This window comes from Podarcis pityusensis (assembly GCF_964106645.2).
Source record: "Podarcis pityusensis genome assembly, chromosome: 10".
Classification (NCBI taxonomy): Eukaryota; Metazoa; Chordata; class Lepidosauria; order Squamata; family Lacertidae; genus Podarcis; species Podarcis pityusensis.
The window spans coordinates 34,606,530-34,618,681 of NC_138035.1; the positions used below are offsets into that span (position 1 = coordinate 34,606,530).

General features: G+C 43.5%; 1 protein-coding gene across 2 annotated transcripts; it reads right to left on the reverse strand.

Moving 5' to 3' along the window:
* Positions 1-671: 671 nt before the first annotated feature.
* MGP (matrix Gla protein) lies at positions 672-11,828 on the reverse strand. 2 transcript variants are annotated; one of them, XM_080971426.1, is made up of 5 exons: positions 11,682-11,828; positions 6,248-6,388; positions 4,330-4,365; positions 1,625-1,706; positions 672-1,050 (listed from the first exon to the last, which is right to left on the reverse strand). In XM_080971426.1, the coding sequence occupies exons 2-5, from the start codon at positions 6,306-6,308 to the stop codon at positions 912-914; spliced, it is 318 nt and encodes a 105-aa protein (XP_080827552.1). In that variant the 5' UTR covers positions 6,309-6,388; positions 11,682-11,828; the 3' UTR covers positions 672-911. The 2 variants fall into 2 exon arrangements, with proteins under 2 accessions (XP_080827552.1, XP_080827553.1); XM_080971427.1 differs by lacking the exon at positions 11,682-11,828 and having other exon boundaries at positions 6,248-6,518.
* Between the last annotated feature and the right edge of the window lie 324 nt (positions 11,829-12,152).

Sequence of the window (12,152 nt, forward strand, 5' to 3'; positions counted from 1 at the left end):
GCGGTGCAAGCAGCCATCACGCCACCACAGCCACATGTGGAGGATCCTCCGTTCACGGCTGCAGCCGTGAGCAGAGGATCCGGCCACCGTCCGTACGTCGCTCGGGCGGCGCCAGCAGCAAACCGCTACATACAGCACATGCGTGGTGTCACACGTATGCGCTGTACGTAGCGACGTCGAACATGCACCCTATGTAGCGACGCCATGCATGTGTCATAATTAGCGGCACAACACATGCGCAACCGGCGGTTTCCTCTGCCCCAGGTGTTGGTTAGCCTTCATTCGCCCCTGTGTGTTATATCAATGCACATGTATACAAAAAAATTGCCCTTCATATCACACGTACTACAACTGCTGTGCGGTACCACTGTTCCACCATGTGCTTAGTGAACACACTTTGGTGAAGGTGTGAATATGCTCAAATCTGATTCAAACATTTCTTTAGCTACTTGCACCATTCAATCTGCTTTAGCCCATTGCCAAATCAGCCATCCAGGCCAAGCTTTTATCGTGTGAAAGAACACTTTTACTGCCGTTCCTAGAGTCCATCTAACAAAAAACCCAAACGTATTTTGTTAGTTTTTTAAAAAACTGCTAAGCAAGTGAGTACAATTATAGACGCCAGTTCTTGGCATGGGAGTGACCCAAAGAAAACTCTTGAGTTTCGAACAAACAGTATCAAACCAGACGTTTATTTCATAATAAACACCCACATCCTTCTTTGCCCAACCACCACTACGTCAGCATTGTGCTAATTAACACAGAATCTAGAAATCATTGGCTACAAAAGAATGAAGCAGCAGGTGGGATAACATACAGTTAACAAGCAACAATACATTTTGGAGATGTCACTCTTTGTAGATACAGGAAACCCAGGCTCCAGGCACTGGGAACGGCGATTCTTGATGTTCTTATTTGCCACGTCTGTGCCCAAAGAAGCGCCTGTAGGCAGAGGCATAGCCATAGCGCATGGCGTAACGCTCACAGGGATTGTAATCTTCGCAAATCTCCCGCTGCTGTTCCTGGGGGGTCTTGTTGCGCTCTCTGATCCTGCTCACAGTCGCAAGAGGGGAAGATGGGAAGGGGGGGTGGAGAGACAGAATATTATTATGACTTGCATCTACTTCCGCTTTTCCAGCTGCATCTTTGCAAGGCTTTAAGTGATTTCTAATTCTGTCCACAAGCACCTGCAAAAAAACCTCTGCAAAGTCTTGAAAGGGTTTGTTGTTGTTTTTAGAAATATGGCAGCTTTCACACAAATGTCGTCTATGAAAATATGGGTGACACTGTGTGCAGAGTCTGACCCTGAGATGAAAACATGTGGGCAGGTGCTGTTTCTATGGCTTAGAAGTGGTGCAGAGTGGAGAGTAGGCTGCATGCAATAGGATCCTGGGGCAATTCTGCAGAGGATCTAGTGGAGATTTTTGATATTATCACAGGGTCCTGGGGGCCATTCCATGAAGGATCTAATAATAGGGATCATGACTCTTGCCATTAGCAATGTGTCATTTTCAGATTCTTTCCAGTTCAGTTCATTTTCCAATGGCTTCTCTCTTGCCTAAGAAAATACATCCTCTCCATTCCCCACTCACCATGAATAACTCTGGACACTAAGAAGACGTACCTTTCCTGCACAACTTGGTTCCTCCTGTTCTCAGGTGGAGTTCTCATGAAGATGTTGGCGTGCCTTCTGTTAATGAAGGGACCTGGAGGGATAGGTATTCATCATTATTATGAGGTTGAACCGAAGGCCAACAGTTCTATACAAAGAAAAGCACTGCTCTCTTCCCATATCCTCCCAATATCAGTCTTTGTGATGGCCAATACAACCAGCCTGGTCTATATATTCTTGCCTTTCTGCTGTTAATAGCGACTCATGCCCTCTCTCTTCCAGTTTTCAATGGGGGCTTTCAGATGGCCAAAAGCCATTTTTGGCTACAGCTAAGCCTTAATGCATGAAGGAGGCTACTGTAAGAGGTGAGGCTGATGAGTTTCTCCAAGAACTCTGCAACAAAGGACAGCAGGAGAGAGGGACAGTGGTGAAGCTAACGGCAGAGGGCAGGTGGGCAGGTAATACTAATGGGCAGGGTTGCACACTTTCACCAAATATGCCATCACCATTTTCCACACCAGTTGAGTCAAAAGCACTGTGGAAAGCTCTACAGTGCTGTTGCAATGCAAGCTGTAACCAATTTTACAACAGCACCTCATGAACAAATTAAAGAAATAATGTTGGTGCTGAAGAGGACAGAGGGAGGCTAGGTAGCTTCCTCTAGTTCTTAGACGTAAGCGTAAGAATGACTAAGGAGTGTCACATCCAGTTGGTTCCCGCAGTGCTTTCTTTGGGCTAGACTGAATTAGTGCTACATGATTGTGGCCCCATCATCTCCATAGAGACATCACCCCACACTCTAATTGAAAATACTTCTAATATTTTCCCTTGCATAAATATCCTTCTTGTCGCATCACTTTTTCCTTTCTTGGCATTTATATATTTGCCAACACTTGTGTGTGGTTAATCTATCAGTTTTCATTTGGCCAAGATAGGCACAAGTTAATCGGTTCTGCTTTCCTATTTCAACAACTCAATGTCTCCAGTATGTGAAATATTTTGTTGTGTGTGTTTTTCCCTCCGTGAGTTTCCCAGCTGAATGAAATATTTCTGGTATTTAGGACATTCAGGAAAAATACCCAGCATCAGTAGCCCTTGCCATTACGACCACAGAAATAAAAACAGCCACTACCCTCTCAGTCTAAAACTCTTCTGGCAAACTCAAAAATCACTCCAGAAGTTTCAGACTACAACTCCCATCATCCCCACCCAGTATGGACAATGATCAGGGATGATTGGCATTCTAGTCCAAAAGATCTGAAGGACACCAAGTGAGGAAAACCTTTCCTAGAGAAGGGATGGGCATATTTAGGGACAACAGTTAAGTTTCATATTGCAGACAGAGCTTAAAGGTGGATCCTGGATCCTGTTTTATTTTCATCTCAAGAGCTCTTGCAAAATGACTCTGCAACTGCATATCTGCATTTTGCATCATATTTGTCAAGTGACTCAGTGTCTATCTTTCCTATTTCTCTTCTTATTCTCCCTAGTTGTTTTAATTTGACTTAAAAGCCCTATATCTTTGCAATGAACCAACCTCCCCCTTACCTTTACTTCTAATTCATACTTATTTAATAGCCCAAACCTACGTACGTTTACTTAAGTTGCTGGAAGCAAGCCTTGCTGTGTTCAGTCCTGGGCAAGAACGTATAAACTTGCCACCTAAGGGGTCAGACATGCTCCTGCGAGTGTTTCAGAGGCCTGTGGGCTAGCTGTGCAGGTCTTTTCAGTTCATGGTAGTCCCTTACTGGTCTACCAAATGGTTAGGTACTGGAACGGGGCTTGCATGAGTTCTGAAATCTGCTGTGTTGACTTTCTGCATTGGGAATGAAGATGTCCTGGGGGGAATACCCCTTGCCTTGCCCTTCCCCAGAACACAGTTTGCACTCCACATCGGGAACACAGGCTGCCTGCAGTAGTGACTCCCTCTAACAGCAAACCAGCGTGATGAGAGCCACATGATTAAAACCAAAACGGGACCGCTAAGAAACAAAGGAGAGATATTTGCATGCTCAGGGGTTTACAAACACACACCTTACAAAAAAAAAACACTGCCAATAGGCACAGGATGTTAAGCTTCTTTTCCAGCTGAAGGTCCACAGTCTGTAACTATTGAGCATGCTGAGATTGTTCTCTTGGCAAATGAGGAACTGGGGGAGCAGGGAAAGGAGGGGTGGAGTGCCATGATTGGAAGAGTGGCTGGAACTATGAACAGGAGCACTTCTAGTAAGAAGAAGGATAAACTGCAACATCTAGTTGCAGGTCTCACTGGTTATTGTCTGTTCTCATCCTGCCAATCTCAGAATTGCCTCTGCGAATTCAGAAAAGGCATTACAGAATGCAGGAAAGGTACTAACAGGGTTTGATACTCTTTTTTGTCAAAAATTCTGTACCTGTGGAAAACTAGTATATCAGGGAGGGCAGGTATAGTCTCTCTTTGTCCCTAACTTGCTAGATGTCAACATGCAGATGGTTTATTTCATGGTGGAGCAATCAAATGCACCATTACCCTTGACTGGACAGATTGGACAGACTGAAGGCAGGGAAGTGATGGTGGAGCATTCCTTAATTTTTATTCCTTGGATTGAGTAGAGGGAAAATATTTTACAAGGATCTCATAAAGTGGCATGGCAAGAGAATTTGGGATGTCCACAAAATCCAAAAAGTGAACCTCAAGCATCACAATAAATCACAGAGTACATAATAACGTTTCTTACTTGTAAATTCATGCGATTCAATACTCTCGTGAGACTCTGTGACAGGGAAAAGAAAACAAGGCAGTGTGTAAATTCATAGTTAACAAAACAAAGAAGGATATACATGAAAAAATATAAGAATAGCCTTGCTGGACCAGATCAAAACTGTCTTGTCCATAATGTTGCCTTCTAACATAGCTTACCAGATGCCCCAGTCCAGTTCACAAGCAAGGCATGATGAGGTCCATAATGCCTTGTTGTTTGTTCACAGTGTCAGATATATACTGCTACTGGACATGAAGATTTCATTCTAAGCTACTATGAATTATAGCTAACCAGTGCTTTTTTTCTTAAAAAAATGTTTAGGGGTTCTCTCATTTTCCTACTCATATTGAAATACCGCCCCTCAATGAGGCCAAACTTAGATTCACAAAATGTTTAGGGGTTTGTGTACCCTGCATCCCCCCAGAAAAAAGCACTGTAGCTAACAATAAATGTAGCCCCTTAAAGAATACATTGATTCCTCCGAAAAGCCATTTGTGCTAGTGACAAGCATAGCATCAGATAAAACCAATGCATCAATCAAATGGAGGAATAAGAAATAACGCTATGATCTTTTGGTTATGGTATAGAACTGGAATCAGAAGAATCTTTGAATGTTCTCCATTTCAGTGGTAGAAATAGAAGTGCATGTTTTAAGTTTCCTATGGAAATGAGGGGAACATAAAAATGTATAACTGTATAACTTTGGCTGCGTTCCTGAATGCATTTATTTTGCGATTCCTGAAGGTATGCACTTACCCTTTCCATTTGCATTTATAAAATGTTGCACTGACTTAGTTCATCATGGTTGAATGCTTAATATTTATTAGATCACGTTGATAAAATATATAATAGTTCTCAGACTAAAAGAATGCTAAGAAAAGTACAAAGCAATGGACACAGATTGTTATTTTGGGGTTAGATAGTAAATCCCATGTAACATAAATCACAGTGGCAAGTATGAAAGGTACCAAAAATCTAACCAAAATTTAGCAATTTGGAGGAAGCAGACACAACCAAATCATCTTTGATAGGCTGTTCACATTATAACATTCTATCTCAAATCAATCCAGTTCATGTAATTGTGCCACAAGAAGGAGGGAGAAACCAAATATGTATTCAGAGCAAGAATAAACATATAATTATAGGAAGATAAATCCTAACCATTCAAGGGATCAAGACCTGATTTGGACTCTGCCAGTGAAGCGAACTGACAATCCCAGTGAAGATGCTCACCAATTGTACACTGGATAAATTGCTTCCCAACCTCAGTCAATATAAGCCACTTGCCTCAGATTTCCCCATCATTCCCATTTGCCCATCCCTGAGGTTTCAAAAGAAGCAGTTGGAATTTCTGGAAGGGACAAGTGTTCTTCTTTAACCCAGTGGGCTACTCATGAAGCATCGTTCGATTGAAATTTATCAAAATTCATCTTATTGATCTACCCCACAGGGAATCTGGTAGTCCTTTAACACAGTGAAATCCCAATGGGCCGCTATCTTTGAAAAAGTAGTCTATGCATTTTGAAGACAATTGGGAAATCTGCCCCTAAGATTTTCTAGGCTGGCAGCAAGGTTTCCATTGTCCTGCTTGCAGGCAAAATGATTGACCCCCCACACATACATTCTCTGGTGGTTAAGATAAAAAGGGGTTGTGAGTGATTGAGAACAGAATGGTTTATATCAGGCATGAAACAGAAAGAAGAGAGCTCAATTTGGACACTGTAGAGGAACCAGAGGAGACAAGTGTGGAAAGGATGCCAAGGATGTAAGTTATGACAGAAGGGTAAGTGGCAAAGAGGGGAAGTGAAAATTCAACCAAAGTGTGTGGCCAGAACATTCAGTTCCTGTGACAAACTATTCTCCCAAATGACTAGCAATAAAAGACATCACTTACCGTAACAGAAAGCTGCCATCATCAGGACGGCCAGAAGCGCAAGGATGATGAGGCTCCGCATGGTTTCTCTCTTTGCCTCTCTCTCTCTGCGACTGTCTTCTTCTCTGTTTCCACTGAGGACAGCTAAAGCCTCTGGACAAGCTGCAAAGTTTAGCAGGGAGTGTTTATTAAAACAGCAACAGCTGGGGAGCAAGAGAGTCAGATGAAGGGGGCCTGAGAAGGCAGGAGGGACCTATTGGCACTTGCACTCCAGGAGGAGACTGTTATAAAACACCTCTACTCATGGCTTTAAGATCTGCCTCTGGTGGGAGTGGGCAAGCTGTCTTCCCCTCCCTTTCTTCAGAGGGAGGACTCCACAGTTCAAAAGGAGGTGAGCTGTTAACTCTGCATGTTCCAGAAAATGTTGGTCTGTGGAGGGCTGGCCCATGAATTGGGCTCCTCCTAAACATATGTGTTTAATTTTATAATTTATCCTCTGATTTTCTTGCCTTTCCCACATTCATTTTGTATACACAGTTCTGGAACTTGGCAGCCCATCATCCCTCCAGGTACATTCACTACATTTACCACTTTCGCTGGGGCATGTTCATTTAAGAATTCATTTTAGCATTGGCTTCTCTTCTCTAAACTCCATCTGCCTGAGCCAGACCTATTGTTTTGTATTCCCCTGTCACCAATTGTCTGATTCCTACATCTCTCCTAAGGGTACCAAATAAGTCCCCCTCAGATCCCGCTTTGAACTTCTGCTTTCTGTGGCCTGGTTCTCAGAGTGGTGGTAAACTTGTTTGTGGCCTAAGACACTACCAGGGATGTGTGAATCTATTAATTTCTGTTTCTCATTTTTCTAATCTTAAGATGTTCAGTCCTCTACATTTACACATCAGTTTGTGGTTTATTTTTTAACGTCCCTTTGAAAATATGCCAGCATTTTAATGTGAATTTCTCCAAATAGACACAATTTTGTATACAATGTTGCCTAATATAATGCATTTTGTGTGTGTTATTTTCACTAATATATATGTTGATATGCACACTTTACCTCGGTATCTGCATTTTTGCACACATTACTTGGTTGGACAACTGCACTGCAAAATTAAGAGAAGTACAAATTTTGAGGGACAGCTGCTACGGTTTGTGTACTGTTTTGGAAAGTGCAAATTACATAATTTCGCCTTTCAATGCATATTGAATCCAATTTGTCCCTCATCCCTAGCCAATGCAAGTCAGGACTGAATGCTTCTCTACGCACACAAAAACGCCTCCACACAGGAAATTAGAAGCCAGAGTGAAGGGTTTCTAACCTGATCTTTGCCATTACCTACATGTTTTCTATGAGGAGATGCTTTTTGAGGTGTGGAGGAGCATTCAGTGATGTAAGGACCCACACTTTTGGCCTGAACTGAAATAGTGCAGCCCAAACACAGGTTGAAAACCTTGGTGAGGTCCAAACTAGATATGACCAAGGCAGTCACATTTGTTCTTGGCATGACTCCTATTCATGCCCAAAATGGCAAGGGATCTACTTAATATAACAAAAAAAAAAATATTAATGTGTGTGAGTGAGGAGAACTGATCTGTCCCCCATTTTACTCAGTTGCTGTAGGCACTTTTCTCCCACTACTAGAAATGAACCAAGTCAGGGTGAGGAGGGCACTTTAAGTGATGCAATATGGGCAGGAAAAGTGACATGGGGGAGAGTAAGAGAATAAATGTGCTCTTTTCGGATACTCAAGAGGAGTTGTGGTTTTTTTCATTATGCTACTAGATTTTAAGCTAAACAGCTTGGTTCCATATTGTGCTTTGTTAATGTGGGTCTTCAGGTCTGCTGAGCATCTGCTCACACAGATACCCAGGAAGAAGATGCAAGTTCAATTGTTCAAACTGGTCTCTTGGCCGATTCAGAAACCATATGGCAAAATCATGGTGCCTGAACTCTTTGGTAGCTTTCCAGAAGATAATGTGCCACCACCATAATAGGCCAGAACGGTAACAAGAGCAGTCTGCACATCAAAAAGGTGAATTTTTAGCATCACATCAACAATGGATTTGTATATCAGTTGCATTGTTGCAATTCATTAACACCACAGTCCTATGCATGCCCACCTAGAAATAAGTATGTATGAAGTATGTATGGCAGGGCTGGCTAGCTGGAGCCCCACTAGATGTTGCCAGACTACAACTTACACACACACACACACACACACACACACACACACAACCATTGGTCATGCTGGTTAGACAGCCCTGTAGCCAGGATGGAGCAGAAATGATAGGCATGGAAAACAGTATTTTTCCCCCTGATGAAGTTCTATCATTACCTTCCCCCTTCCTTGGATGTACTGTGGTACCTCGGGTTACATACGCTTCAGGTTACATCCGCTTCAGGTTACAGACTCCGCTAACCCAGAAATAGTACCTTGGGTTAAGAACTTTGCTTCAGGATGAGAACAGAAATCGTGCTCCGGTGGTGCGGCGGCAGCGGGAGGCTCCATTAGCTAAAGTGGTGCTTCAGGTTAAGAACAGTTTCAGGTTAAGAACGGACCTCCGGAATGAATTAAGTACTTAACCTGAGGTACCACTGTACTAGAAAGGGAAAGTAGCACAGAATGAAAAGCTCTCTGAGTAAACTGAATTGGGATTAAGATCCCAAGTTCCTAGAAATCAAGAACAGAGGAATATTTACTCATCTGTAAATTTAACAATTACCAAAAATGGAATATGTGGTCATACTCAAACCACTTGTAAAACCACATTCAGAATAAAACTAACTGGCTACACGGAGCAGTTACGAGTGCCAAATCAATCCAGATCTGGGCTGTCTGAACAGCTTGCTTGCCCATAAGCTTCTGGAGCTATACAGCCAAACAAGACATTGAACACTTACGGTAAGTTTGTTCTGGCTGGTGGGGCACATTTTTCAGCTATTCCTGAGGTTTTATGAACTTTTATTTTTTACATGTCCTTGATGCGTAAGATTAAGGCAGGGGTCCTTAGAAGTCGTGGTCTTGGGAGAAGATGGCAACATGTGCCCCGCTGGAATAAAGGGGGAGAGGTGGCCACTATCCAAGGTGGAAATGTTCTTCCTCCACTGTTGGAGACGATGGGCCTCCCTGGATGCTGGGAATCCCAAGTGGGAAGAGTCCTGTTGCCCTCAGACCACGCTTGTGGGCTTCCCATAGGCTTCTGGCTGGCCACTTTGAGAAGAGAATACTGGACTAGAATCATAGAATCATAGAGTTGGAAGAGACCACAAGGGCCATCGAGTCCAACCCCCTGCCAAGCAGGAAACACCATCAGAGCACTCCTGACATATGGTTGTCAAGCCTCTGCTTAAAGACCTCCAAAGAAGGAGACTCCACCACACTCCTTGGCAGCAAATTCCACTGTCAAACAGCTCTTACTGTCAGGAAGTTCTTCCTAATGTTTAGGTGGAATCTTCTTTCTTGTAGTTTGGATCCATTGCTCTGTGTCCGCTTCTCTGGAGCAGCAGAAAACAACCTTTCTCCCTCCTCTATGTGACATCCTTTTATATATTTGAACATGGCTATCATATCACCCCTTAACCTCCTCTTCTCCAGGCTAAACATGCCCAGCTCCCTTAGCCGTTCCTCATAAGGCATCGTTTCCAGGCCTTTGACCATTTTGGTTGCCCTCCTCTGGACACGTTCCAGTTTGTCAGTGTCCTTCTTGAACTGTGGTGCCCAGAACTGGACACAGTACTCCAGGTGAGGTCTGACCAGAGCAGAATACAATGGCACTATTACTTCCCTTGATCTAGATGCTATACTCCTATTGATGCAGCCCAGAATTGCACTGGCTTTTTTAGCTGCCGCATCACTAGATGAGCCTTAGCCTAGTCTATCTGAGCTCTTCTCATGTTCTTATAATATGAAACTCCCCAGGAGTAGGCAGGAACTCACACTACTCCCTTTGGCAAAAATACTTTGGAAGAGGAGAATGTCCAAATCACATTGGAATTGGCAGGGCCAGGAAATAGCTCGCTCCAAACCCATAGCCCTCTTCCAAGTTCTGTGAGCATGTGGAAAGAAACAGAGAAAGCAGAAAGGAAAAGACTGTTTATAAGCACTATCCCCAGATGAATAAAGGACTTCTTTTCCCCAGTATCGGACCTTTCCTTCTCAGTCATCAACCTCATCTTTGTTCAAACACTGCTTCTCTCTGAGATTTGTATTCACCGGGAGGTTGAGCCAGAAATGTAGCCCCTGACATGAATCCATCCCAGTCTCTCATACCAGCTTCCCTTCCACTCCTTGTTCCCCAGCTCCGCCTAGATTTTTTAGTCTCTTTTAAGGATAGTCACTTCTTGGTAAGGAAATGCTTCTGTCCCACAGAGTTCAGATTTACTGAACGTGGATTTTATGAGGCAACTGCATATCACGGCCCCTCTGGTGTCTGCAGGCCTCGGTGCTGCCAAGAAAAGATGGCTGAGGCAAAGGGATAGAGAAAGAACAGAAGAAAAATAAGCTTGGGAGAAAGGCTTCAGGTGAGGAGGGGACAAGCTGTAAAGAGACTTCTAACTGTGGTGCGTTGTCCCAAAAAGCAGGGCCCAATTCACTTTCTTAACAGCCATTCTCGTCTTCAGCCTTTCTCCAAGAGCATGCTGGGAGAAAGACCGCCACCGTTTCTCTGGCTAACTTTTTCCTCCTTGGTCTCTTTTGATTTGTTACCTCTGTCACCACATTAATTGCCAACATTACCGAAGCATGGATGGGTTTTTTAAACACCATGTTGATACTATAAACATCTTACCCACAAAATGCCTAACATTTTCCGAGGGCAACTAAGAGCTTGGTAAGGATTTTGTTAACATAATAAAGTTTCAGTGAAAGGCCTGATTTTGATCCATCCAGGTTTTCATCAGCATGTCAATGACCTATGGCTGGCAACTCAGAGAAACTCTGACATTTTTCTGGGTGTCATCATGACAACACCTGGAAGAATTTTACTTGTTTATAATCAATACATTCAGGAAGTTCTTTGCCAGAAACATTGCTGCTTTCAGTTCTGAGCCAGAATTCATGGAAAGTAATGTCAACCATTTTCACCAAAATTACCTGGCTGCATACAAGCAGCTTGTTCCTTTGTTGTCTATGACAGGGGAAAATCATTTAGAGAAATGGAACAGCCACCAATATTTTTACACAGCCTGATCTGGAGCCTCTTTCAAAGGGGAAGAAGAGTATTATTGCTCATGTGCCTGTCCTAAGTCTTTTTAATTATAAGCAAGTATCATTGAGACTGATCTTGAGTTTCCCAATCAGCAAAAGCCCAGATCAGCCCATTTTAAAATCCTACAACCCAAAACAGGTAATCCATACACATTAGCACCCTCAGATCTCTGCCATTTACTTCTTATAATTTTGCATGTGCAAGGCACCCCCATACAGACATTAGTAAGGTCCTGCATACTCACTGTAATGTGCTGCACTTCCTTCTGTAGACAGGACTTGCCTGAAGGTTCTCTTCTCCCAGTGTCCCTGCAGTCTTCACTGGCAAAGAAGGGGACCTTTTTATCTGTGATAAGTGACCCCTCCCTTCCAAAGCCCTCCCTCTCCCTATGCATCCTCCTCCAGTCTGGCACCTCTTTTCTAAACATCGCCTTCCCTCACTCAGGAAATCAGAAACCTCAGGAAATTGAACCAGGAGAGCGTATGAACACGGACGTCAGTGGCGAATGGGGTCAAAGCCACATCTTGGGGGCAGAGTGTCTGTGCCTAAGCCATTAACCACTAAGGGCCTTGAATGGAGGCCTTGAAAGGCAGTAGGAGTTTTGAATGGGGGCTCTTTGATGGCCAGATCTCCTCTGTCCTCATTCCCTCCTCCAGCATTCGTTGTGCCCTGTACCACAAGCACTCTCAGACAAGAGCACACTTGCAAAGTCTTG

Coding starts and splice junctions, on each gene's coding strand:
- MGP (XM_080971426.1), bottom strand. CDS start 6,308: ATGCGGAGCCTCATCATCCTTGCGCTTCTGGCCGTCCTGATGATGGCA. Junction 4,366..6,247: donor GATGGCAGCTTTCTGTTACG/GTAAGTGATGTC, acceptor TCCCTGTCACAG/AGTCTCACGAGAGTATTGAA. Junction 1,051..1,624: donor AACCAAGTTGTGCAGGAAAG/GTACGTCTTCTT, acceptor GACTGTGAGCAG/GATCAGAGAGCGCAACAAGA.